Source organism: Mytilus trossulus, chromosome 2 (assembly GCF_036588685.1).
Source record: "Mytilus trossulus isolate FHL-02 chromosome 2, PNRI_Mtr1.1.1.hap1, whole genome shotgun sequence".
In the NCBI taxonomy this organism is placed as follows: Eukaryota; Metazoa; Mollusca; class Bivalvia; order Mytilida; family Mytilidae; genus Mytilus; species Mytilus trossulus.
The window spans coordinates 8,475,240-8,501,522 of NC_086374.1; the positions used below are offsets into that span (position 1 = coordinate 8,475,240).

General features: G+C 32.2%; 1 protein-coding gene across 1 annotated transcript in view; it reads right to left on the reverse strand.

Annotated features, from left to right (window-relative positions):
- Positions 1–604: 604 nt before the first annotated feature.
- LOC134706424 (26S proteasome regulatory subunit 8) overlaps positions 605–26,283 on the reverse strand; it is a 37,418-nt gene continuing 11,739 nt past the window's right edge. Inside the window, exons 6-13 of the mRNA XM_063565344.1 lie at positions 25,561–25,722; positions 25,011–25,174; positions 24,552–24,628; positions 23,990–24,066; positions 22,875–22,973; positions 22,421–22,531; positions 20,821–20,907; positions 605–742 (exon numbers count right to left, since the gene is read on the reverse strand). Of these exons, the coding sequence (XP_063421414.1) occupies positions 689–742; positions 20,821–20,907; positions 22,421–22,531; positions 22,875–22,973; positions 23,990–24,066; positions 24,552–24,628; positions 25,011–25,174; positions 25,561–25,722 (831 nt within the window). The 3' untranslated portion in view covers positions 605–688. The remainder of the gene's footprint in view (positions 743–20,820; positions 20,908–22,420; positions 22,532–22,874; positions 22,974–23,989; positions 24,067–24,551; positions 24,629–25,010; positions 25,175–25,560; positions 25,723–26,283) is intronic.

The following is a 26,283-nucleotide window of genomic DNA, read 5'->3' on the forward strand; positions in this document are numbered from 1 at the left end:
CCAATGATGATTGTGGCCAAGTTTGATTTTATTTGGAGGAGTAGTTTCAGAGGAGAAGATTTTTGTAAAAGTTAACGACGACAGAAGACGGACGACAGATGACGACGGACGCCAAGTGATGAGAAAAGCTCACTTGGTCCTTTGGGCCAGGTGAGCTAAAAATGTAGTTAACAATCCATATTTAGCCTTTGGTTGACTGAAACCTGGTATTTTTTGTTTAGATTGCTGATAAAACAATGACAGTATTTGTTGGATATCTTTACATGTGGTTTAATGCAAAAATGTAACATAAACAAACTTTGCCAATAAAGTCTAGATGTTCACATTTGGGTAGCCTTAATCTTCCAATCAGATATGAGCTTTGTTCCATGTAAGATGGTCTTAATACATCTTTAAAATGAGGAACAACAATAAAATTCATGTTTTTTGCATTTTATATAGTAATGTGTTATGAATAAACTATCACATATCCCTCCATTCCAAATATTACTGAAACATTGATATTGAATAGTGTTTCATGTCATGGAATCTTTATGTTTTTTGAATAGCATATAAAACTGGTCAAATATTAACCTCAGACTTATCCGCACAGGAACACAGTAAACAACGTGAAACATGTTTAATTCTGACATAAATGACAAATGATACCAGAGTTGACATAAAGTTATGTATATGTCTATTTATAGCACTACTTCCATTGTTTCTTGATGGACATATTCTTCTCAGAATCTTTCTGCATAACCTGTAATGATAGAAACATGAAGTGTATCTTTCTTTTACATAATATATACAATCTATTTTATAGTGATACAAATGCATTTCTTACCTGGATGATTCTAAATTTAAAATAAATATCAATATGACCAAAATATATAGACAATAACTGTTTAGTGTCTTTAAATATCAGCTGTATTTGTACGAGGCTAGGAAACAAAGTGTATGCTAGCTTTTATGGAGCTATTACACCTGTTTCGAACGGTTTACAAATACAGCTTATATTTAAAGACACTAAACAGTTATTGTCTTTATCCTGCAATTAATTCTGTATATTGTTTGTGTTTTTAAAGGCACAAAAACTAACATATTTAGCATTTGTTTTCGATTTTTAATCCCTTGAGGCCCGCGTAGTTATATCAAAATCACACATTACGCTGAAGACGGGTTCGCAAAAAAAGAATTTCGAATGGTCAACAATAATACATCGGTCAAGGTGAATAATTATCTTTTTTAACATAACAACTAATTTCAACAGTACAAACAAATAACAAAACATTGTCAAATTTGAAACAGAAGTGTACGAGTTGTCCTACGCTAGGGACTTGACATTCACTGAACATGCATGCTGAAATTGACATGGTTGATTTTGTAACACAATCATTTGAAATCGACAATTGTCATTGTAATTGGAATGCAACTGGATTACACATTCTAAGGTCACACAGGTTCAAACAGTACTCAGTCCAGCAGTGGGTGGAGCTTTAAAGCGATATCTGTATGTTTTCAGATACAGCATAGCGATATCTGTAGGGCTGTATCTGTATAGTAGGACACGCAATTGCAGGATAAAAATCAAAATCATGATGGTGGCAGTAACATTGACTTGTGATAAAACATTAACAGCCACATGCCACATGCCACACATCTTACAAGTCTCTTTCAAAAGACAACAAATGTGACAAATGTAAGACAAAAACTTGTGTTGCTGTAAATAAATCAATAATTTAATAACTGGGGATAAATCAGTCAGTATTTTCTAGTATGAGACACAACATCTAACGGTTTTTACAACCACAAGTCAAATATATTAAATTTCTTTTATAGAACTATGTCCTTACTTCAAATCATTGGAACTAACATAACAAAGCTAGCTCAAAACTTATAAGACCTTGACATAAAATAGTCCTGTTGTTCCTTCTATTGCAGAACACAATTTTACGAAGGACTCACCATTTTGTCAAACATCAGACAGGTAAGTGTATGCATAATAGGATCAACAATAGGCAAAATCAAAGAGCTGAATAGCTCTGAGGGGAAAGACGGCCCTTGTTTCTATTTAATTATGTTTTTTGGAAAGGGGGGGGGGGGGGTATCTTTTGATAGTTTTTATATGAAGAATGAAAAAGAGAACAGCTAGAGCATGTAGAAAGGTTGACAATATTGAAATCAATTGTTGTTTATGTAATTTCATTTCCTTAGTTTAGGATTCAATTTGGACCAATGGAAGAGTTCTGCATCTTCTAAATCTAAACATTTGATTAAAGTTGATAGCTAATTATCTAAAACTCAAGGGCCATTAACCATTTTTTGTGACAGTACTCTTGGATTTTTAAGTTTTTTCTTTAGAAAGTGTGGACTGAAAAATCTATTCAGTTTTTAATTTCCTTTGTTAAAGTTCCGAGTTACAACTCTCATCACAGGGAAACAGGTACTAATAAAAAACAATATGAGTGATGTAAACTGTGTGAAGCTTGTTTCCAAATCTTAATTTTGAAATATTTGTAAATAATAAATATGTTTAAACTACAAAATGCAAATTTTTATTAATTTTTTTTTACCATTACAATGATTATGTAGGTACACAAAAATTTAGTTTTAATAGAAGACTACTAATCCAATGAAATGTCACATTTGAAGTCTTTAAATACATTAACTTTTATTTTAGGGGATAATTACTCATCAATTGAGGCAGAGACATATAAATACATTTAGTATACATGTCTCTGATTGAGGTGCTCCTGAATTGGAGGAAGATTCTCAGAATTTTTACAGAAAAAAAATGGTCTCACTAGTTTCCACACTATAACATGTATAAAAACAAAATGAATGATGTGAGGGAGTGTCACTCTGGTCAACCCCATAGGGGATTGACGGCTTGAAGCCTTCTTTCCCCAATAAAAAATCAATATAGATAGATTGATTAATGTTTAATGTCACCATCAGCACTCTTGGTTTTATCATGTTGGTCGGTTTGTTTATCAATGGAGGAAGCGAAGAGAACTAACTGCCGCAATCCATATCAATTTAGATTGAAGTCCAATTCACCTGCCATATATATGCAGGATTGAAAATCACAACAACAGTGTTGACAGGATAGTGATTTAACAGATGAACTTCTTACACTTCTCACCCACCAAGGGCCTTAATAAAATACAAGGATTGTTCAAGTCAGTTCCGGCATTTCAAAATATTTCAGTTTTTAGGGATCTTCATTCTTCTGTTAGACAGTATCCATCAATGTGATGCTTAAGAGTTTTCTTAAGAAACATGTAGGAGGAAGAATTTCCATTTTCATCAGAACACTTAAAGGATTATAAGATGGATGGACACAAAATTTGTGTTTAATTCAAGCATTTGAGATAGCAAAAACTAAAATCCATTATGTAATTTGAGGTTTAAAGATAGTAAGAAGTAGACCTTCTTGTCAGGTGTCAATGTATCACTGTACATGATGTATAGTTTAAATGTACCCCCCAATTAGAATGTTACTAGACAAGTAATTAGTATTATATATCTATAATTTGTTTACTCATTATTATTCTCATACATCATTAGGACATGTCCATTACTATTCTTTCTCCATCCATCAAAATTTCTCAACAATTTTGACAGGACAGAATTTCGACCTAAATGTAAGTTGTCTGTGGTATGAATACCAATCTTTAAAATGAACATCAATAATATGACAAAATTACAATTGGGTTTCAAATACATACAATTATTCCAGCACATTTTGCTTTTGTATTTGTGTTTATTTAGTGTTCGTTATCCATTTGGCAGTATGGATTTTCTGATAATGTAAATACTGGAAAATTGATATCAATTTGTTTTACAACATTGAAACTGACATCCAAGATACAAGTTACATTTCAAGTAATTGATCTGTCAGAAACTGAAAAACTCCTGCTCTTATTTTAACCTTAATTTATTCCAGCAGACAAATGTTCTAGATATATAACAAAACTTAATATATCTGATCTATATAAACCAAAACAAGGATATGGAGAAATTTGGTTAAATTTCTAAAAATGTAAAATATTAAAATATGGAAATCAGAGTAAGAAAACTCTTGTTTCCTAATCTGCATTTTATTTTCAAGAAGTGAAAATTGAAAATCTGCCTACTGATTGTTGTAGTAAAACTTCTCCTAGCTACATAGGCTAAGAGGGCAATTCCTAACAAACTGTTTTGTATCACTTCTTAAATCAACGATACATTTTAAATTGTAAATCTGTAGACCTTAAGGATGTCCAGGTCAACTTATACCTAGCTTTTTTTTAAATATGATGAAATTATCATTTATACTGTACCATTCAGATGAAATGTGGCGGACATAATAACCTGACTGAAATCAGTAACAAGATTTCCGGATGTGAAAATCTATAGACTCGAATTAGTTTCCAAATTTTCCATATTTTTTGGTAGGAAACTATCTTCAATTAAAAATAATTTCTTTGCTATCTCTCAACCACTCCCTTATAAGTGAACCATTAGAAAAGCATATTGACAGAGGTTTGACTTTCTTGTACAGTCAAAACATTTTCTTTTTTCAATAACTTCACTACAGTAGTTTCTGTAACCCATACACCAATATGCCAAATTTCAGCCATTATAAAAAAAAGAAGATGTGGTATGATTGCCAATGAGACAACTATCCACAAAAGACCAAAATGACACAAACATTAACAATTATAGGTCACTGTACGGCCTTCAACAATGAGCAAAGCCCATACCGCATATAGTCAGCTATAAAAGGCCCTGATAAGACAATGTAAAACAATTCAAGCAAGAAAACTAACGGCCTTATTTATGTAAAAAAATGAACGAAAAACAAATATGTAACATATGAACAAACAACAACCACTGAATTACAGGCTCCTGAGTGATCAAGTGATTGATCACTTCAAATCACTTATTCCTTTGTAGTATAAAGACAGAATAATAAATGTGACACTTTAAAATAAATAAAATTGGGGGGAAAAAACACAATTTCTTTTAAAATTAAAAAACAAGTTGACAGTTGAATTACAGTGTTCATTAAGTTTTCTATGGCTAAAAATGAGCTTTCATAAGGGAATGTTATCAATATTTAGGTTTATGATTTATACCAAAAGGGCACTAGCTACAAGATATATAAAATAAATGGGGAATCACTGTGTATCATCGCCACCGGAAATTGGGTACTAATGAAGCGGAGAGAAGCAGAAAAAAAAATAAACAAGTTAAGAATTCATTCAATTTAAAGCATTTCCACTCATTTGATGAGGGTATCGCTTAAGAAATGATTTTCTGATATATAATTCTTTTAATTATTAGGCCAATAAGTACAAAATAAATACAAGATTTTGTGTAATACTCCAAAACTTGCCACGTAGTACCAGAAAATTTCGAGGTCTATCGTCCTCTGTAGCCCCATTCTCAATATATTGAACTGTTTTTCATTATTTTTCCAGACACGATTTTAGATTATTATAGTGTGGCATCATATTTACTGAAATTTGTTGTCAAAAAGATACATTTTAAAGAATATAGACCACAAAAAATAAATTCTAGGGTACGGCAACTTGCTCGTGTTGAAAAATTTACTGTATGGCAACTTGTTTTCAACTGTATGGCAACTTGCTAATTTTAGAATAGTTATTTACCGCGTCCTTTCAAAGAAAATAAAGTATTAAGTTCAAATATCTCAGATGGGGGGGTCTTTTCAAGGTTTAAATTTTTTAAAACTGTTATTTGACTGATAAATTTTAAAAACTTAACTGTTTTCGACCCACTGTCTGTAATCTGTTTTGTTAAAATTTGAAATGATGTTAACTGTTTATTTGAAATTGAGATTCTTGTTATCTGTTACTTTATACTTAAAGTGTTCACTGTTTTTGACATTATTTTCTCTGTTAACTGATCTTAACTGTTATTTACAAGAATCACATTAAAATTTGCTGTCCATCTCTTACTACACGTTGCTTCCGCAAAGGAGTGACATTAACAGCATAATTATATGTAACTGTACATGTCTTTAAAAAAATCTTCAGTGAGTATAATAAATCCTTGATTAAATTGAGAATGGAAATGTCAAAGAAACAGAAGCTCGACCAAATAGAAGAAACAACCCAACGCAGCGAGAAAATTATGCACTAGGGTGGGTGTCAAGTCACAGATAGGAAAAAAACTAAGAATTGACACTCATAATTTTTAAACACCCTCTTTCCTCTTTCCCTTCCTTCCTAATAAATAAGGCTTAATATTTAAGCTATGCATGTGTATATTTATGGAAAGAGAATCGTCCATAGATTTGATTTCCAATAGTAATAATGGTGAAATATAATCTCTTTTTTTGTGTAACTATGGCAACAATGAGCAATTATTTGATACCAAATATTGCAAAATAGGGGGTTGAACATGTCACAAAGATCTGAAAAATTTGGTCCAAAGGAAAATTTCAATCAATAAGAGTGATACCTTTCCTAATACCATAGACATATATCTATCAAGAGGTAAAAAAAAATCATATGCATTTCTGCTGTTTTTTCCCATGAAATTGAATTGAAAAGATCGAGCGTCGAATCTTGGTTGAAAAAAAAATACAAAATTTTCAAAATGTATGGCGGTACAGATAGGAACGCTTGGACGGTCAAACTGAACAATGGCTTATAAAACATGCTAAAAATAATCTAAATGTTCATATAAACCCACTAGGAAGGCTATATTATTATTCAACTATCTAAAAATCAATTCAATTGTACAAAAACGTTCATATTTAGAAAATTCACCATGGCTCGAAACTAAACTTGTATGGTATACCTGAAGCTGTCTCCTAAGTGAGCAATCAATTAACTACAAAAGGGGGTCGAAGTTCAATGTTTGTTTTTTGAAACATATAAATGAACCCAAATTTAAAAAATTAAATAAATACAAGACTTTATAGCAAAGGTTACGGACTCAAGTTGGGTCATGCAGGTGCAACAAATGCGGCAGTGTTAAACATGTTTAAAGATATCTCATGCCCCTCTTTATACGTCTAACCAATGTAGTTATTTCTGGCTTCTTTTTGAAATGTATCCAAAACGTTAAAGGGAAAGGCCACTTCTTATCCAGCTTAAACCCTGGTCAGTCCTATGACGAAAATAATTCACATGTATATGGAATGTTTGATAAGTTATATCGACCCAGAGTACCTGGACGGAATTGTGAAAAAATAAAGTACCTTTTCAATTTGCAATTCGTAAATTAACTGAACAGTGTTGGCCTGGTAGAAGAGGCCGAAAAAAATAGGAATTGGTTCTCAAATTGAAATCAAATTTGCTAGTCTAAGAAATTCAGAATGGATCTAAAGATAGACCAAGGCTTCTTTATATCAGCTCAGATGGAGATGAAAGAGTGCTTCAACTTGTGACACCTTACATGTTACTTTCTGATTTTACACTGGTTTTGATGATTTAAAATTAAAATCAGTAAACCTTCGTAATTCCTTTCAATAAAATCATGTAAGCAATGAGTCGTATGAATACCCTGACTGCAATGTAACTATAATTTATAAAAGCCCCCGTCATTAAAAAAATGTTCGCGCCCTATAGTATTCACTCATTCTATCTGTTTGTTACACTTTCCTACGCCATGACGATAACCCAAGTTTTCTTCGATTGATTGACACAAAACATTTACTCAACAATATGCATAACCAGAAGAAGCCTCCCTTTTGGTGTTTGAAGCATTTTCGATTATTCATGACATACTAGTCTTTTTTCTTAGAGTCAATCACTCCGTCTGCTTTTCCATCAGTTCAATTGTCTGTCCATGTGTCATTAAAGTTGCTGTTAACTCTTATCAGCATTTAAAATTTGTTGTTATCTGTGTTTGCCAAAATCGAGGTGTTGTTAACATGTTAACAGACCCACTACCCCCCCCCCCCCCCCCATCTAATTATGCATTAGATAAAATGCATTAGATAGAAACAGACAAAACAATTAATTCGAAATGCAATTCACGATTTGTTTCTCCTTACTTTCGATGAAAACAAAGTATTTTCTTAATTCAAAGTTTATTTTTACAAATGAGTCATTTCAGAAATTAAATAACTAAACAATTTTATGTGTCTGTCCGGATTCTCGATCTTGTGGTTCGGTGGTTGTCGTTGCTTCATCTCTTTTTTTTCATAAATTGTTTTGTTATGAGTTAGGCCGTTCGCTTTCTTGTTGAGTCCTTCCACATTTTTCGTTAGGTGCTTTGTATAGCCGACTATAAGGGACGAGTTTTCGTTGTTGAAGGCCGTACGATAGCATATAATTGCTTACATAGTTTATTTGATCCTGATGGATAGTTATCTTATTTGCTATCATACCACATCTTAACTGTTTTTATCTAAAAAAAACAAAAAACTAGCACCAACAAAAGATGAATGGACGGTTTATTTTATTGAACTTACAAAATTTCACCCTAACAACAAATAAGACAACATTTACAGTCGTTAGTTGTATAACGATATATATATATTAATGTATTTAGGATAATATGGTTTAAAGTCATAAGAAACCTCAAATCAAAAAAAATAATGCATATGTTTTTTATAACTCAATGGATAGTTTTCATTATAAAACTTATGTACATATACTTTTTTCTGAAGAAAATTCTTTAATTTATTCATATTTAGAAGAAGTTTACTTTATTTTAATTGCTTGCTTCCAGCAACCAATTCCCCCGACATATTTTCCGTATGCAAAGTGACCTCAGTGTGACCCATCTCGTAAAAATCCGGTGATCACAATACGCATGGATGTCCTTAAAATAAACTATTATCTGAATTCACATGTTAAACACGTGCTCTCTTTCCATGCTTTTTTGTTTATTTTTGTCGATTGTTGACAAACAGGTGACCATCGTTAAACTTCGGCTTCAAAATACGAACTTTAATTACCTGCCATATTTACACAACAACACTGACCGATTGAAAAAAAAAATTACGATAATACGAAATTTACACGAAAAAAATGATAAATTCGTGCACAGAAGACTAAGGCCGTGTTCACACCAAAAGCCATGTACAGTAAACATGTTTACATTTAGTTTACCGTAATGCACACTGGTTTCACATTACATTTGTTCACATCTATACACCTTGTTTAGCTACCTGTACATAAGATTTGTTCACACTTGTAAACTATGTGTCATTTAAATGTTCATTACGTAGAACCGAATGCAAATTTTTCGGACAATTTTTCTAGCAGTAAGGGAACTGCCATTTGACTTCAAAATGAGGGGGGATGGAAATATTCCGATCCCCAATTTGATAAAAAAAAGAATCTGGTCATACAGATGATAAAAAAAAATCTGAATCAAGAGTTTCCCCATACATTATAGTGTTAAATATTGAATAAAAGTATTTGATCACCAGCATCGAAAAACTAGAGGCTCTAAAGAGCCTGTGTCGCTCACCTTGGTCTATGTGCATATTAAACAAAGGACACAAATGGATTCATGACAAAATTGTATTTTGGTGATGGTGATGTGTTTGAAGTTCTTACTTTACTGAACGATTTTGCTTCTTACAATTATATCTATCATGAACTTTGCCCATTAGTAACAGAGAACTATATTTGGTAAAAATTTACATAAATTTACCAAATTAATGAAAATTGTTAAAAATTGACTATAAAGGGCAATAACTCCTTAAGGGGTCAATTGACCATTTAGGTCATGTTGACTTATTTGTAGATCTTACTTTGCTGAACATTATTGCTTTTTACAGTTTATCGCTATCTATAATAGTATTCAAGATAACCAAAAACGGCAAAATTTCTTTAAAAATTACCAATTGGAGGGCAGCAACCCAACAACCAGTTGTCCAATTCATCTGAAAAATTCAGGGCAGATAGATATTGACTTGATTAACAATTTAACTTCTTGTCAGATTTGCTCTAGATGCTTTGGTTTCATAGTTATAAGCAAAAAACTGCATTTTACCCCTATGTTCTATTTTTAGCCGTGGCGGCCATCTTGGTTGAATGGCCAGGTCATCGGACACATTTTTCAAACTAGATACCCCAAAGATGATTGTGGCCTAGTAGTTTCAGTGGAGATTTTGTAAAAGATTACTTAGATTTATGAAAAATGGTTAAAGATTGACTATAAAGGGCAATAACTCCTAAAGGGGTCAACTGACCGTTTTGGTCATGTTGACTTATTTGTAGATCTTACTTTGCTGAACATTATTGCTGTTTACAATTTATCTCTATCTATAATAATATTCAAGATAATAACCAAAAACAGCAAAATTTCCTCAAAATTACCAATTCAGGGGCAGCAACCCAACAACCGATTGACCGATTCATCTGAAAATTTCAGGGCAGATAGTTCTTGACCTGATAAACATTTTTATCCCATGTCAGATTTCCTCAAAATGCTTTGGTTTTTGAGTTATAAGCCAAAAACTGCATTTTACCCCTATGTTCTATTTTTAGCGGTGGCAGCCATCTTGGTTGGTTGACCAGGTCACGCCACACATTTTTAAAACTAGATACCCCAAAGATGATTGTGGCCAAGTTTGGATTAATTTGGCCAAGTAGTTTCAGAGGAGAAGATTTTTGTAAAAGATTACTTTAATTTACGAAAAATGGTTAAAAATTGACTATAAAGGGCAATAACTCCTAAACGGGTCAACTGACCATTTTGGTCATGTTGACTTATTTGTAGATCTTACTTTGCTGAACATTATTGCTGTTTACAGTTTATCTCTATCTATAATAATATTCAAGATAATAACCAAAAACAGCAAAATTTCCTCAAAATTACCAATTCAGGGGCAGCAACCCAACAACCGATTGACCGATTCATCTGAAAATTTCAGGGCAGATAGATCTTGACCTGATAAACATTTTTATCCCATGTCAGATTTCCTCAAAATGCTTTGGTTTTTGAGTTATAAGCCAAAAACTGCATTTTACCCCTATGTTCTATTTTTAGCGGTGGCAGCCATCTTGGTTGGTTGACCAGGTCACGCCACACATTTTTTAAACTAGATACCCCAAAGATGATTGTGGCCAAGTTTGGATTAATTTGGCAAAGTAGTTTCAGAGGAGAAGATTTTTGTAAAAGATTACTTTAATTTACGAAAAATGGTTAAAAATTGACTATAAAGGGCAATAACTCCTAAACGGGTCAACTGACCATTTTGGTCATGTTGACTTATTTGTAGATCTTACTTTGCTGAACATTATTGCTGTTTACAGTTTATCTCTATCTATAATAATATTCAAGATAATAACCAAAAACAGCAAAATTTCCTCAAAATTACCAATTCAGGGGCAGCAACCCAACAACCGATTGACCGATTCATCTGAAAATTTCAGGGCAGATAGATCTCGACCTGATAAACATTTTTATCCCATGTCAGATTTCCTCAAAATGCTTTGGTTTTTGAGTTATAAGCCAAAAACTGCATTTTACCCCTTTGTTCTATTTTTAGCCGTGGCGGCCATCTTGGTTGGTTGACCAGGTCACGCCACACATTTTTTAAACTAGATACCCCAAAGATGATTGTGGCCAAGTTTGGATTAATTTGGCCAAGTAGTTTCAGAGGAGAAGATTTTTGTAAAAGATTACTTTAATTAACGAAAAATGGTTAAAAATTGACTATAAAGGGCAATAACTCCTAAACGGGTCAACTGACCGTTTTGGTCATGTTGACTTATTTGTAGATCTTACTTTGCTGAACATTATTGCTGTTAACAGTTTATCTCTAACTATAATAATATTCAAGATAACAACCAAAACAGCAAAATTTCTTCAAAATTACCAATTCAGGGGCAGCAACCCAACAACCGATTGACCGATTCATCTGAAAATTTCAGGGCAGATAGATCTTGACCTGATAAACATTTTTACCCCTTGTCAGATTTGCTCTAAATGCTTTGGTTTTTGAGTTATAAGCCAAAAACTGCATTTTACCCCTATGTTCTATTTTTAGCCGTGGCGGCCATCTTGGTTGGTTGACCGGGTCACGCCACACATTTTTTAAACTAGATACCCCAATGATGATTGTGGCCAAGTTTGGTTTGATTTGGCCCAGTAGTTTCAGAGGAGAAGATTTTTGTAAAAGTTAACGACGACGGACGACGACGACGACGACGGACGACGACGGACGACGCCGGACGCCGGACGCCAAGTGATGAGAAAAGCTCACTTGGCCCTTCGGGCCAGGTGAGCTAAAAAACGGAATAAATACGTACGCGCGAAAAAAATCTTTCTCTGATAAAAAAAAAAAACCACCTCCCCCTTTTTTGAGTTAAGTGGTTGTTACTTTATGAAAGCCATTTTTATAATTTGCAGTAGTTTTAATATACTAGTAGCGTGATTACAGCCGAAAAAAGGATTGAGATATTAGGGATCATTACATTTTTATCTTTTCTGTTTGTTTCAAATGGTATTTCGTCTTCAAGGAGTATTTGGTAAAGGAAATTGGTAAGTTTTATTTTTTTTATTTTGAGTGCTATTTAACGGATCTGAGATACTAGACAAACATACCATTTACCTCACACTTTTTTAGTCATGCATTTATGCATAAATCGTTGTTTGAGTAAAGACCAGTGGCAAATATTTCTGCGAACGTCAAGTCGATTCGGGAAGACCTTTTCAAATGAATTAGGCAGCAACTATTTATTTCATTTTTTTGGGAGGGGGGAGGGGGTGCGTGGGCTATAGATTTTTTCAGGACAAATTTTGGTGACAAGTCGAAATCAATTTTAGCATTATATATATAGTGGCAGCTGAGGGTGAAACATACAATTTTTTTTCAGGGCCAAAAACTGGAAACATTTTTTTTTTCCAAAACAAAATCCATAGCCCCACCCCTCGTGCCTTTATGTTTTATACTCAACTATAATAGGCTCCACCGAAAATCAATTGATTGCTGCCTTATGGGTTCGGCAATGATGCTGCTTTGAGTCTTGATCAGGGGTTAATAAATCACGTTATTTTTTTTTAACAAAAAAAAACTGTAAAATTTAAACAACAATTTCTGTAAAGAACTGTACTAATAATTATCAAAAATATCAACTTTACTCAAAAAAAGTTTCCTCCTTAAAAAATATACACGGTAAAACGAATGTCCTAAATGCCTAGTTTTGTGTACACTTAACCTACACAAGGCCTACATCACGGGTGTCATTCGGTTTAACGAGAGAAATGATCGTGAAAGAATATCTAACGGCGGTCAAGAATTGAGAGACGATCGTGAAAGTTCTGGTAACGGATCGTGAAAGACATTTAATCGAGAAGACATATGAAAGGTCAATACATATTCTAATTTAATTAATTACACAGACAAATTTACGACAAAATAAAACTATCTGTCAAAATGGTTCAACATTATGATCAGTATGTGAGAATATCCAGTTTTAAAAGTAAAAAGTTATTACAAAACAACAAAAGGCAGATTGCTTCTCGACATTTCAATGACATAAAAAGTGTAAACAAACATGATTTTTTCGCAAATTCGACTAGAAAAACTACTTTAATACGAATAAGGGCATTCTATTTGAATTAATCAAATGGTTCTCATAGTTATTTTGTATAAACATAATCTGAAACTTGGTAAATAAAGAACTATTTACACAAAAATTGATTTTTCGGATCGTGAAAGATCACGTACCGCATTTTTGAAGATCGTGAAAAGGATCGTGAAAGATATGATGCTACGAAGACGTTCAAATTATTCTTCAATTATATCAAAATTAATATTTGTTATTTGTATTGAGAAAAGCTATATATATACATAGGTTAACATCCTCAATAGGTTTAAGCTTTTCAAAGTATTAATATTTAGAAAATGAAATGTAAAATAGTTGGATGATTGTAGGATGAAGCTTTTTATTGTCATGTGAAGTACTCACTTATCACGAGTTATAGGATACCCACATTTTGTATATTGCCTTATTGGATCCTATAAACTACATGTCCGTCAGACAGGATTCACCTGACCCCGAATTTGCCTTATTTCATGGATGAAGATTCATTTTTGTGGTCAAGTCCGTATCGCGGATTCGTTAAGCTTTAGGATAACTGTCTGTTGTTATGATTGTGAGGTGTACATTTTCGATTTCTGCAAGGTTTCAAATAACATCGAACTCATTATCATGCATCATTCGGCAATGCTCGTTTTATGTTGTCTAGCCTTTTGGATATATACCTGTATGCTATAGCGCCATGGTATTTCGTGGATGGTGTACATGTCTGTCTGCATGTTTCATATATGACCATGATGACGTCAATTGCATTTGATATATTGAATGATAGTAAGATGTCTATATCTGGCTGTCGGTCAGGGTTCATATACTTTTGACCTTATGTTTCGAATTAATTGGCCAAGCATAACTTTTACATTTGTCAGTTTCTAAGGCACTGTAAGGATCGGAACACATTTATTTGGTCTACGGGATATTTGTAGAGATCTGTATGTCATGGTTCATCTGACCTTGCACTCTTTTTATGAACCATTGACAATCATAATTTAAAAAAGAAGATGTGGTATGATTGCCAAAGAGACAACTATCCACAAGAGACCAAAATGACACAGACATTAACAACTATAGGTCACCGTACGGCCTTCAACAATGAACAAAGCCCATACTGCATAGTCAGCTATAAAAGGCTAGGATATGACAATGTAAAACAATTCAAACGAGAAAACTAACGGCCTTATTTGTATAAAAAAAATGAACGAAAAACAAATATGTAACACATAAACAAACGACAACCACTGAATTACAGGCTCCTGACTTTGGACAGGCACATACATAAATAGTGTGGCGGGGTTAGACATGTTAGCGGGATCCCAACCCTCCCCCTAACCTGAGACAGTGGTATAACAGTACAACATAAGAACGAACTATAAAAATCAATTGAAAAGGCTTAACTCATCAGATGGACAAAAAATACATTAAACGCATTAAGCGCATTTGCCACTTCTAGTAAAACCCTTGATATTATAGATGTTCCAAAAATTAACTATCATAAGTAAAGCAGACGAGACATTACAGCATTTGCGCTCTGGTATTCTATAGTCTGTAGTATATAGTTAAATGAATCCACATCTGCGTTGTATATACAGAACTTAAGAAAGTACTGTTGCACACAATGTTGGTTATCATTCAATCTCAAATTACTCATGAAAGATGCTGTTTTGCTGTAATTTTTTGTTTGATGGATATCATTTTGGTTTAAACGTTGCATATCCATATTATTGGCTAAACAGTGTCGGTCTGCCTGAATTGCACTTGACCGATTCTCAGAGCTGAATCTTTCAAACTTATTTAGAGACGTTTTAGTTGTTGTTTTTTTTTTAACTTTCGAGGTAAAGTGTTGAATAAAAAAAAAGAATAGCTTTAATGTTCATCCTTATCAAATAGTTACAGGCTTCAACCAGTTGCAGGTTTATCAAATGGTAAAAGAAATACTAATTTCTGATTACTAGTAATAAGTCTGGTCACGCATTATCTTTCACGATCAAAATAATGCGTTGCCTGATCTTTCACGATCAAGTTTGATGGATATTCAACAAATTCAAGGTTTTCATATACAAATTAATGCTTTTAATAGAAGAACATACCTTAATTTTACTGTACTATCAGATACACCAAAGATTTAATTTCAAATATATCACGATAAACTGAAATATGACCATTATAGGTACTAAAAGCGTGTTATTTGTAATTAATTTGATAGACATGCATTGCGCCTTTTGTGTTTTTTCATAAAGTACTGCGTATTTTCTTTATCTCATTTCACAGGTATGTTGAGGAAGTTAAACCATTTTGACAGACATTATTTTTTGTTCGGATTTGTTCCGCGTTTTGAAAATTAAGCGATTTTTTTCAAAGATTCTGACCTAGAATTTTCCTTAAATGTCTTTCACGATCCGTTACCAGAGCTTTCACGATCGTCTCTCAATACTTGACCGCCGTTAGATATTCTTTCACGACCATTTCTCTCGTTTAACCGAATGATACCCGTGTACATTGACTATCGACTGTGTGTAGATAAAACATGATTTAAACTACATGTAAACATTGAGTTTTATCAATGGGAACGCAACTGTGTTTAGTTTACGTGTGAGTTACACTAACACAACACCGAATTTAGGTCAATGTGAACACGGCCTAAGTTTATGATGTGTGTATGCATTGGTTCAAGAATTGGAAGAACATAATTTTTCACCGGTCACTCGTTTCTTATGACTTTAAAAAAAAACTTTTTTACAAAATCGAAAAGCGGAAGGCAACGAGGCCTCCTGAACTGAATTAACGGCATATATTTGATAATATTTGATTAGTAAGACATGTTGTATGTTTGTAAGCCTGTAAAGCTTTGATATCAACAAAATATCGTCACTTGATATTATCTAAACAGTGATTAATTTCCTCTTAAAATTATAATATATTGCATGACGCCGTACAGACAAAAGTTGTTATTTTGCAATTCGCCGTACAACGTCCTGCAATTCGCCGTACAACAAACAAACAGTGTTTTTGTCCATATTCTTTAAAAAACATGTTTTTGACAACAAATTTCATTAAATATGATGCCACACTATAATATTCTAAAATCGTGTCTGGAAAAATAATGAAAAACAGTTCAATATCTTGAGAATGGGGCTACAAAGGACGATAGACCTCGAAATTTTCCGGTACTAAGTGGCAAGTTTTGGAGTATTACACAAAATCTTGTATTTATTTTGTACTTATCGGCCTAATAATTAAAAGAATTATATATCAGAAAATCATTTCTTAAGCGGCACCCTCATCAAATGAGTGGAAATGCTTTAAATTGAACGAATTCCTAACTTGTTTACTTTTTTTTCTATTTCTCTCCGCTTCGTTAGTACCCAATTTCCGGTGGCGATGATACACAGTGGGAATGTCTCCTTATGATGATGCCCCCGCTGGCATTTAATGTTATAAGGGGACTTAACTCAAGAACTGTATAGGTGAAGCTGCAAAAATTTGAAATTAAACTGAGTTTAGTGGTAATAAGCATTATATATACATTTCATTAAATTTAGTTAAGACAAACTTATGGTAAGAGATGAGAAATGAAAATATTCAGCAATTTTTCCATTTGTAAATGTGCATAACCTAAGATTAGTAATCCAAGTGCTTCTCAGCACTGAATGGTAAAGATTGCTTTAATTTATCAGTTGGTAGTAAAATTGAATATTGCATTGTGTAAAACATTGGTTTTAGTTGATTCAACTACCATTCTGGACAAAGAAAGATAACTCCAATTTTCAAAGAAAATTTAAAAAAAAACCCAGATTGTAGTTGATTTAACTATAATTATGAACAAAGGAAAATAACTCTAATTTAAAAAAAAATACTTGATTTCGATTTTTGAAATTTCAGCTATTTTTCCATTTGAAAAGGGTCTAGATTAGTGAAAGGGACTGCACCAAAATTCAAACTTGATTTGTATATTGTAGTAATAGGCATTTTTTATAAGTTTCATAATATTTGGTTGAGGCAAACTTAAGCTAAATAATGGAAACAATTTTTCCATTTGTAAAGGGGCATAACTCTAAACCAGTAAAAGTGACGCCATCAAAATTTATACCTGATCTGTATTTAGAGGTAATAAGAATTTTGTATAAATTCTGTAACATTTGGTTGAGAAAAACTCAAGTTAGAGAACGGAAAGCAACTTTGGGACATACGTACAGACGAGCAAGGGTAAAACTTAATGACCCTCTGCTACCGCGGGGGCATAAAAATTTAAAATATGATTATTTTTTTTGTTCAATCATTAATGAAAGTGAAACAGTGAAGTGATAATTCTCATTTAGCAGCCAAATAGTTCAATTTTGTCAAAAAAAGTTAAGAGACATCTATGATGAATTATTCACTTGCAAGTGAATAATTTTACCTCATTGAATAGGTATTCATGTGACCTTCAATTTAACTTAGCCCCTTAGCTAGAGATGGAAAATGCATGAATTATACATGTTCAGTTATAAAAAGGAAAGAATGTGAACATTGAAAGTGAAACCAAGGTAAATAATTTGATTGACTGATTCTATCCACAAAAAGTCATTCTTATACAATTGTAAACATGTATTTTTAACCTATAATAAGAAACTCAATTGCATGAGTTTGCTATCTATTTTTTTATGTTAATATTGCTTAAATGTCTGTCTACAGACTTCAGAGGTCAACTTGATAGTCAAAAAGATGCTGCTTAGAACAAATTGCATACATAACGAAAATACTTTTTATTGAGCCCATGTCTTGTAAATTGTTTATTAGTGACTTTTATAATTTGGATATTCGTTTTAGTATATTATTGATCAAATATGAGAATTTGAGTTCAAATTAATGAACATGAATTTGACAGCCATTGCGCTTTTAAATAATAGAACAGAGTTGCAAGTTGCACATATTTATTCTATTCAAGGGGAATTACTAAATGAACACTTTTTTTCTTTAAAACTTTTTATAAATGTTTTAGAGAAATGAAAGGTCAAAATGCAATGCAATGCACTATTCAATTACTATTTTCAAGAGGCATAACTCTTTTAAAAATATTACAATGAGTGTGTAACTTTGAAAATCAGGGACTAAACTTAACTGTTTTTCTCTAGGGGCCAGCTGGGCCCCTAAGATATTTTTTTCAGGGGCCCGCTTAAAATTTTAGGAGCCCACTAATATTCATACTAAAATAAAACAAAACTGAAAATTACTTAGTATATACTTACTAACAGTGTTCCAGCTTAAATCTCAGGGCAGAAGGGTGCTTGTTTTCTGAAAGGGCACTTTAGCGCAATAACCGGGATTGTAAGGATACTTTGTATAAATAAACTTGAATATTGCTAGCTATAGGCTCAGCTGGAGAACATTAGTTGTATTTAAACCTTATTCAGAAATTAATATGTTCTTGATGTTGGTTCCAGTCAGATTTTTTTTTTATCAGATTATCATACCATGAAGCAAAGCAAATCATTTTGATGTTTATGTTAACAAACTTGTACATTTGTTAAGTGCTCCCACGTAAGGAGGATCATTCATACAAGAAGTAAAACAGGAAGTAGTCTTCATATATATGTTCAAATACAAACTTCTTTGATTCTTCTTTAAATGTATGTTCATGGTATGAAACAAAACAGTTTTTCTAATGAAGCCTTATTGTGAAATCCTACTTGTAGTCTTGAAAATGTTTTCTGTGGTAACCATTATAATATTTGAATTATTGCCACCAGAAATGTATCATAAGATTTGACAATATTTATTTTAGGTTGTTTCCTAACAAAATTATCTCCCTTCAAATTTTCAACTTCCTGTTGACCTTTAGACAATATGGCTCTTTCTTTGAACATTAAATATTATCTCAATCCAAGCCATCCTCTAATAGTGTTGATCAAAATATATTTTTCAATAAGTTTTTAATGAAGATTGGAAATCAAACTAGATATTGGGATTTTTATTTACGAGATTTTAAATTTCGTTTTTTATTAAATATTTTTGTATAAAGCGACCCAGGAACAAGTTACCGTCTAACACAGGCTTGTAATGACTCACAGGACAATAAGAAAACATCCCTTTCACGATGCTTATTGAACAGTAAAATAGAAAACACTGTTCAATAATGAAATTATCGTAGAACTAAGAAAACATGCAGAAAGAAGAAGGTGTATATATATATGCAACATCGTGACTCCGGATTGAAAACATAGCTATTCGACTGGGTTCAGTTATTAGAAATAACCTACTGGTTTTCGGAAATACTCTATATTTCTATATCGCTGTGATAAGACAAACAGGTTTCCTTTTGGGAACAGTCTTTGTTAATATCGCGAGGGAAAGGGTACAAATGGGATTTACTTCAATTTTTTTACAGTCGCCAGCTGGGCGACCATGATGACTAAATATATTCGCCCAGCCGAAAATCTGGTCGGCTCGGGCGCCCGGGCGAGCGTTAAGTTTAGTCCCTGAAAATGAGGTCAATGTTAGATGAACTGGTTTTTTTTAGATATTAACATCTTTACAATGATTCTTATTACCAAGCAAAGTTGGCCTTTTATCACTGGTCTGTGAGAAAATATCCATAAAATTAAGCCACACTTGTTTATATACATGAATATCCAACTTTACCATATAGAAGATGATACCAAAGAAAAGGCTTGTATTACCCTTTAAGGTGGTATGGGTGTCTTTCTCCATCTTTGATTGTAAAATACAGAGAACCTTAGGGTTAGCAAAACTTGATGCAAGAATGATGATTACTAATGTAAATTTTCACGAGAACAAATTTCATAAGATAATAACTTAAAACCTATAATTTTTATTATATTTTTATAAACATAAATCAATATATACTAAGTTTTAGCAAAGTATGATTTTTTTATCAGTTTTATTTAAGACTTCCACGATTGCTGTACAAGCATAACAAGTGGATATTTTATTCATCAACAGGCAACATTTATCATGTGCGGTGAATGCTTTGAAACTAAGCGTGAATGGTTTTTAAAATTACAAAAACTAAAATCTGAAGACAGAAAGGCATCAATTCCATCTTTCATCAGGGCTATACTAAAATCATATTAAACAACAATTTAATTTTAAAACTGCTTCTAATTTTTTAAGGTATAAACTTAACATTTAGCTGAACAATGCAAGTAATACTGGCCAATCTGAAGAACAAATCAATAGAAGTTTTACAATATTCTTGTATGGGGACAAACATCAATTCAACTGTAACAATAATTGATATCATTGCTGCAACAATACCATTATAATTGTGTAACACCCTGTCAATAAGTATTAGTGTAATCCTCAAATGACAAACCTTAGCTACTGCTAATTCAAAATCTTCTTGTGTGACATGTACTCTTCTTTCTCTCAAAGCATACATTCCTGCTTCTGTGCACACTCCCTACAATATCAATTATGTATTTCATCAATTAACGTTTTATGCATGGTTATTTTTCATTCAGATCATTTCTATATTCACTTAGAATAAATGTATACAAAATCTTATAAAGTACTTAAATAACGGCATTTTGAATTTTACACAGCCTAAAGCTTTATCAATCTGTTTTAAAAAACATCTGTACATGATTAAGTTTCTCTGAAGAAATGAAGTTAAGAAAATTAGATATTGTAAGAAACCTTTTCTTCATTAAGCTGTTCTAGACAATACACATAATATAAATTAAAGTAATTCCAGACGGGAGAATTAGATTTCTTGTGATGCAGACGACACTTTTCCTTGGAGTGTTTTGTTATTTTGAAAGAAAAGTAAGAAGATTTAAATGATTCGGAAATCATATTACTAATGGGCCTACTCTAGAAAAAACTAAAATAGACAAATGCTAAAAATCTGTAAATTAGTTAACAATGTTGAATTCTATCATGAACATTTTCCATAAAGGTTGTTATTAGTGGAGAAAAAAAACTGTTTATTTAATAAAATTCCAAACATGGACAGCTTTAAGATAATTGCAATTTATGTGAATGTCAAAAAAAAAATGTCAAATTAATTTCTTCCATTCCAAGCATTCATCTGTTCAAATTCCTGCACATTTACCATGATTTCATAAAGGTTTATAAGAAATTAGAAAAAATGTTCTGTAAGTATAAAGTACATATATATACGAGTCTAAATTGAAAACTACGTTAAAAAGTACATATATATATATATATATACATGATTACTTTGCACTTAATGCCTACTCATTGGCATATACAAAGTCAAATTCTATGTATTATCTAATGTCTATATGCTTGTAACATATAGAGAAATCAACTTTAAATTTTAAAATCAAATTTCATTTTATCTTTATAAGGCCTATTTTGTGAAGCCAAAAAAACAAGTGTTGAAAAGTTGTTACAGTTCAAATAAACTTGTTTGTTTTCACATCTGATAATTATTTGAATGAAGATGCGAAATTTGATGGGTATTGAATTAAATGGTTTTAGTGTGCATTATCCACTGATATCAATTACAAGAACTATTACTTCTCATACAGGGAAGCATTGAATGTTTACCAAAAGTATGTTGAGTTGGAGAAATCAAAGTCATGTTCTATAGAAATAAAGTTACTACTGTACTTTTCATGTTAAAATCAACATAAACTTCATTACATTAACTAGAAAAGCAGGTAAAAATTCAAGAAAAAGATATTATTTTTCAACATTTTAGATACGCCAGATGCACTTCAATGATTAGTACTAACAAAAACAAATTACATGACCAAACTATAACTTTTATATCATTAGATCAGAATTTTAGCAGCAATAATCTATATTTTTTAAAGGAAATTTGTACTACAGATTTTTGACAAAAGGTGATATCTGCAAGCTTCCATTACATTTGTACTTCCCTGTACAGATAATTCATACTGAAATGTGACTTTATGACCTACATTTATATGTTCTACGCTTACCTTGACCTCAGCACCTGAAGCTCCTGGCATCATTTCTGCTATTTTTCTGAGATTAATTCCTCTAGTTAAATTCATTTTTCTAGAGTGAATTTTCAGGATATCTGCTCTGGCCTGAAATTTAAACAAGCGTTTTATAATTACATGTTGGGTTTTCTTTTCCACATGAATCTGAATAAACAACTCTATTCTTATTTCTTAATCTGACAAGTAAATACTGCAATGAATTATTTATAGAAATCTGTTGTAAAGTGCAAGTATAACCAATCATTAAATAAAGGATTTTTTTTTAATGACCTTGCCACAGATGATTATTTTGAACCAAACAATGTATATTCGCCGATCAGAATCTATGCAATTTACTTTGTGTGTGTATATTTTTTTCTGACTTCATTTGCCAGACCAGCTATTCAATGTAAGAATAAATAATTTTGTGTTAGATAAAACTTTTTCTTACTTCTTCATTTGGTGGTGGAAACTCTATTTTTCTGTCAATTCTTCCAGGTCGTAATAAAGCAGAATCTAATATATCTATTCTGTTTGTTGCCATTATGACCTAAAAATGTAAATGCATTTTAATTGAATCAATAACTGCTGAAACAGATAATACATTATTTTCAACTCATATGTTATTCAGGTGGTACATTTGTACTTGTCAATTTCGAAAATGGTAATTCCTTAATTTGAAAAAACTTGGAATTTTGATAAACTTTAAAATAGCATCAAATTTGAAGAAAAAGACCCATAACTCTATAATGATAAAACCTTTAAAACACTACACTGATTTAGAAATGACACAAAAAGCTCCTTTCAACTTAATAATCATATTTTGATTAAATGAATTTTACAAAATTTATAAACAGACAAGTCTTGAAATAAAACTGATAGAAATCACCAATAATATTTTGCCCTTTGTACAGACAGAACCCTACCCATTCAATTTGTGCAGACAGAACCCTACCCATTCAATTTGTACAGACAGAACCCTACCCATTCAATTTGTGCAGACAGAACCCTACCCATTCAATTTGTACAGACAGAACCCTACCCATTCAATGTGTAGAGACAGAACCCTACCCATTCAATTTGTACAGACAGAACCCTACCCATTCAATTTGTAGACAGAACCCTACCCATTCAATTTGTACAGACAGAACCCTACCCATTCAATTTGTACAGACAGAACCCTACCCATTCAATTTGTAGAGACAGAACCCTACCCATTCAATGTGTAGAGACAGAACCCTACCCATTCAATGTGTAGAGACAGAACCCTACCCATTCAATTTGTAGAGACAGAACCCTACCCATTCAATTTGTACAGACAGAACCCTACCCATTCAATTTGTACAGACAGAACCCTACCCATTCAATTTGTACAGACAGAACCCTACCCATTCAATTTGTACAGACCGAACCCTACCCATTCAATTTGTACAGACAGAACCCTACCCATTTAATTTGTGCGGACAGAACCCTACCCATTCAATTTGTACAGACAGAACCCTACCCATTCAATTTGTAGCTTGAAAGAAAGGAAGTATGTGTACAAAACAGGATTCATAAATTTACCTTAATATTTTGTTTTGGTTCAAATCCATCTAACTGATTCAATAATTCTAACATAGTTCTCTGTACTTCACTGTCGCCTGCAAGATAGCAAGCAAATAAGTTGTAATTATGTTATTGTTGTAACCTTTTGGTATAAATGAGAAATTTGTTATACTAATTGTCATAAAATATCAGTGTTTTCTAGGAAGGCACATCGTAAAAGTGTAATTATACATATTTCCTTAAGTTCTGTCTAATGAAATTGAGAAATTGAAAATGTTCTATTGATAACATGGAATAATAACTGTACAAGAATTTATCTGAAATTCCCTATTAAAAGTGTGAAAGACTTATCTAAGGGAGATAACTATTTACAAATCCCAAAATTGTATTAATAATCTAAACTTAAATCTTATATTACTTTGTGTACTTATCTAAGAGATGCATTGATGACCTCCTTGCAAGTTTACATCTTTTTTAGGTAGATACTTTTAGTTTTATGTATTGATTGCATTTAAAGTGTCAAAAGTGTATAATGAACAAGACAATTTGACTATTACATCATTTATATGTATGTACTTACCACCAGATCCTCCCTCTAGACGTGATGATCCAATGGAATCAATTTCATCCATGAAAATAATTGAAGGAGCATGCTCTCTACAACATTAGATAATTATGGTTAAAAACTTTTCATAAATTTCCAGTGAAAAATGTTTTTAAGTTAAGAAATTGATTTATAATTTTCATTTGCTAACAAATTCAGTTTTTTTATCAATCTTTCCAAATTGTTTTAAGGTTTAAGCCCTGATGCCTCTGCATTCATTGTGCAATCTTTATAATTGGAAATTCTTTTTTTTTCAAGGCATGTTTGTGCTACTGAAAAAATTATTATTGCAATTATTCAAATAAATAACATTTCACTTAAAAAAAAAAACCACATCAATTTATATCTTTTTACATTTTGTCTGAACAAAAATGTTTCCCTTTAGACTATCCATTTTTGAATCATCACAAACTTTCAAAATACTTTTATTCCTACCTTGCCATAACAAATAACTCTCTAACCATTCTGGACCCCTCACCAATAAACTTTTGGACCAATTCTGACCCTGAGACTCTGATGAAAGTACATTCTGTATGGTGGGCTACAGCTCTTGCCAGCAATGTCTTTCCTGTACCTGGTGGTCCATATAAAAGGACACCCTAAAATAGAAAACAGACCATAAAATACAATGTGACAAATACACATTGATATGGTAGTCTACAACACAAGCTAGTGTGTATTTTGTTTTTATAGGTCATATAAAAAGTCAGCCGTAAATAAAATATTATGGCTTGACATTATAACCTTATTTTACAATTTTATCTACTTGGATTGTAACTGTGTGGTTTATTGAAACAACTGTGTATTTTCTAATAAACAGCCGTTTGGAAAAGACCTTGAAGTCATCATTAGGGGTCATATTTCATATCTTTCAGCTTTTATTGTTTTGTGCTTATAATTCTTGATGTTTTATCTTATGATATATATTTGCATTGTTCTTACTTCAGTGTGATTTATATCATTGTGACTACTCCCACTATCATACCTTTGGCTGTGCTATTCCTAATGCCTCAAATAGTTCTGGATGTTTAACAGGCAATTCTATAACTTCTTTGATCTCTTTAATCTGTTTATCTAATCCTCCCACCATCTCATATGTGGAATCTGGGACTTTCTCCACCATCATCAAACTGACTAATGGATCAACCTGTAAACAAAGGAGTTATAATAATCTATTTATCCTACAATCAACCTTTCTATATTATTTAACAGGTGCACAGATAATACTCAGTGATAAATGTATTCTAGACATAGTCTCCTGTTATACTGCTTCTGTTGCGAGTGAACAGTTAAACAAGAGTGCACACGCTGAAATGTCTCGCCTTCTTTACTAATCATTGATATTATGTTAATAGTCCTAAGTATAAAGCTTTATTACAACTGTCACATAAACTTATTATTAACCAATATAACTAAATAAAGGCCCATGAACCATTAGAATGAGGTCAAGGTCAGATAAACCATGCCAAGCAGACATATACAGCTAACAATGCTTCCATACAACAATTATAGTTTAAGAAAAATAGACCAAAACACAAAAATTTAACACTGATCAATGAACCATGTAAATGAGGTCAAGGTCAAATAAAACCTGTGCCATTGACATATAGATCATAAAATATTTCTATCCACCAAATATAGTTGACCTATGGCTTATAGTATTAGATAAAGAGACCAAAACTCAAAAACTTAACTTTGACCACTGAAC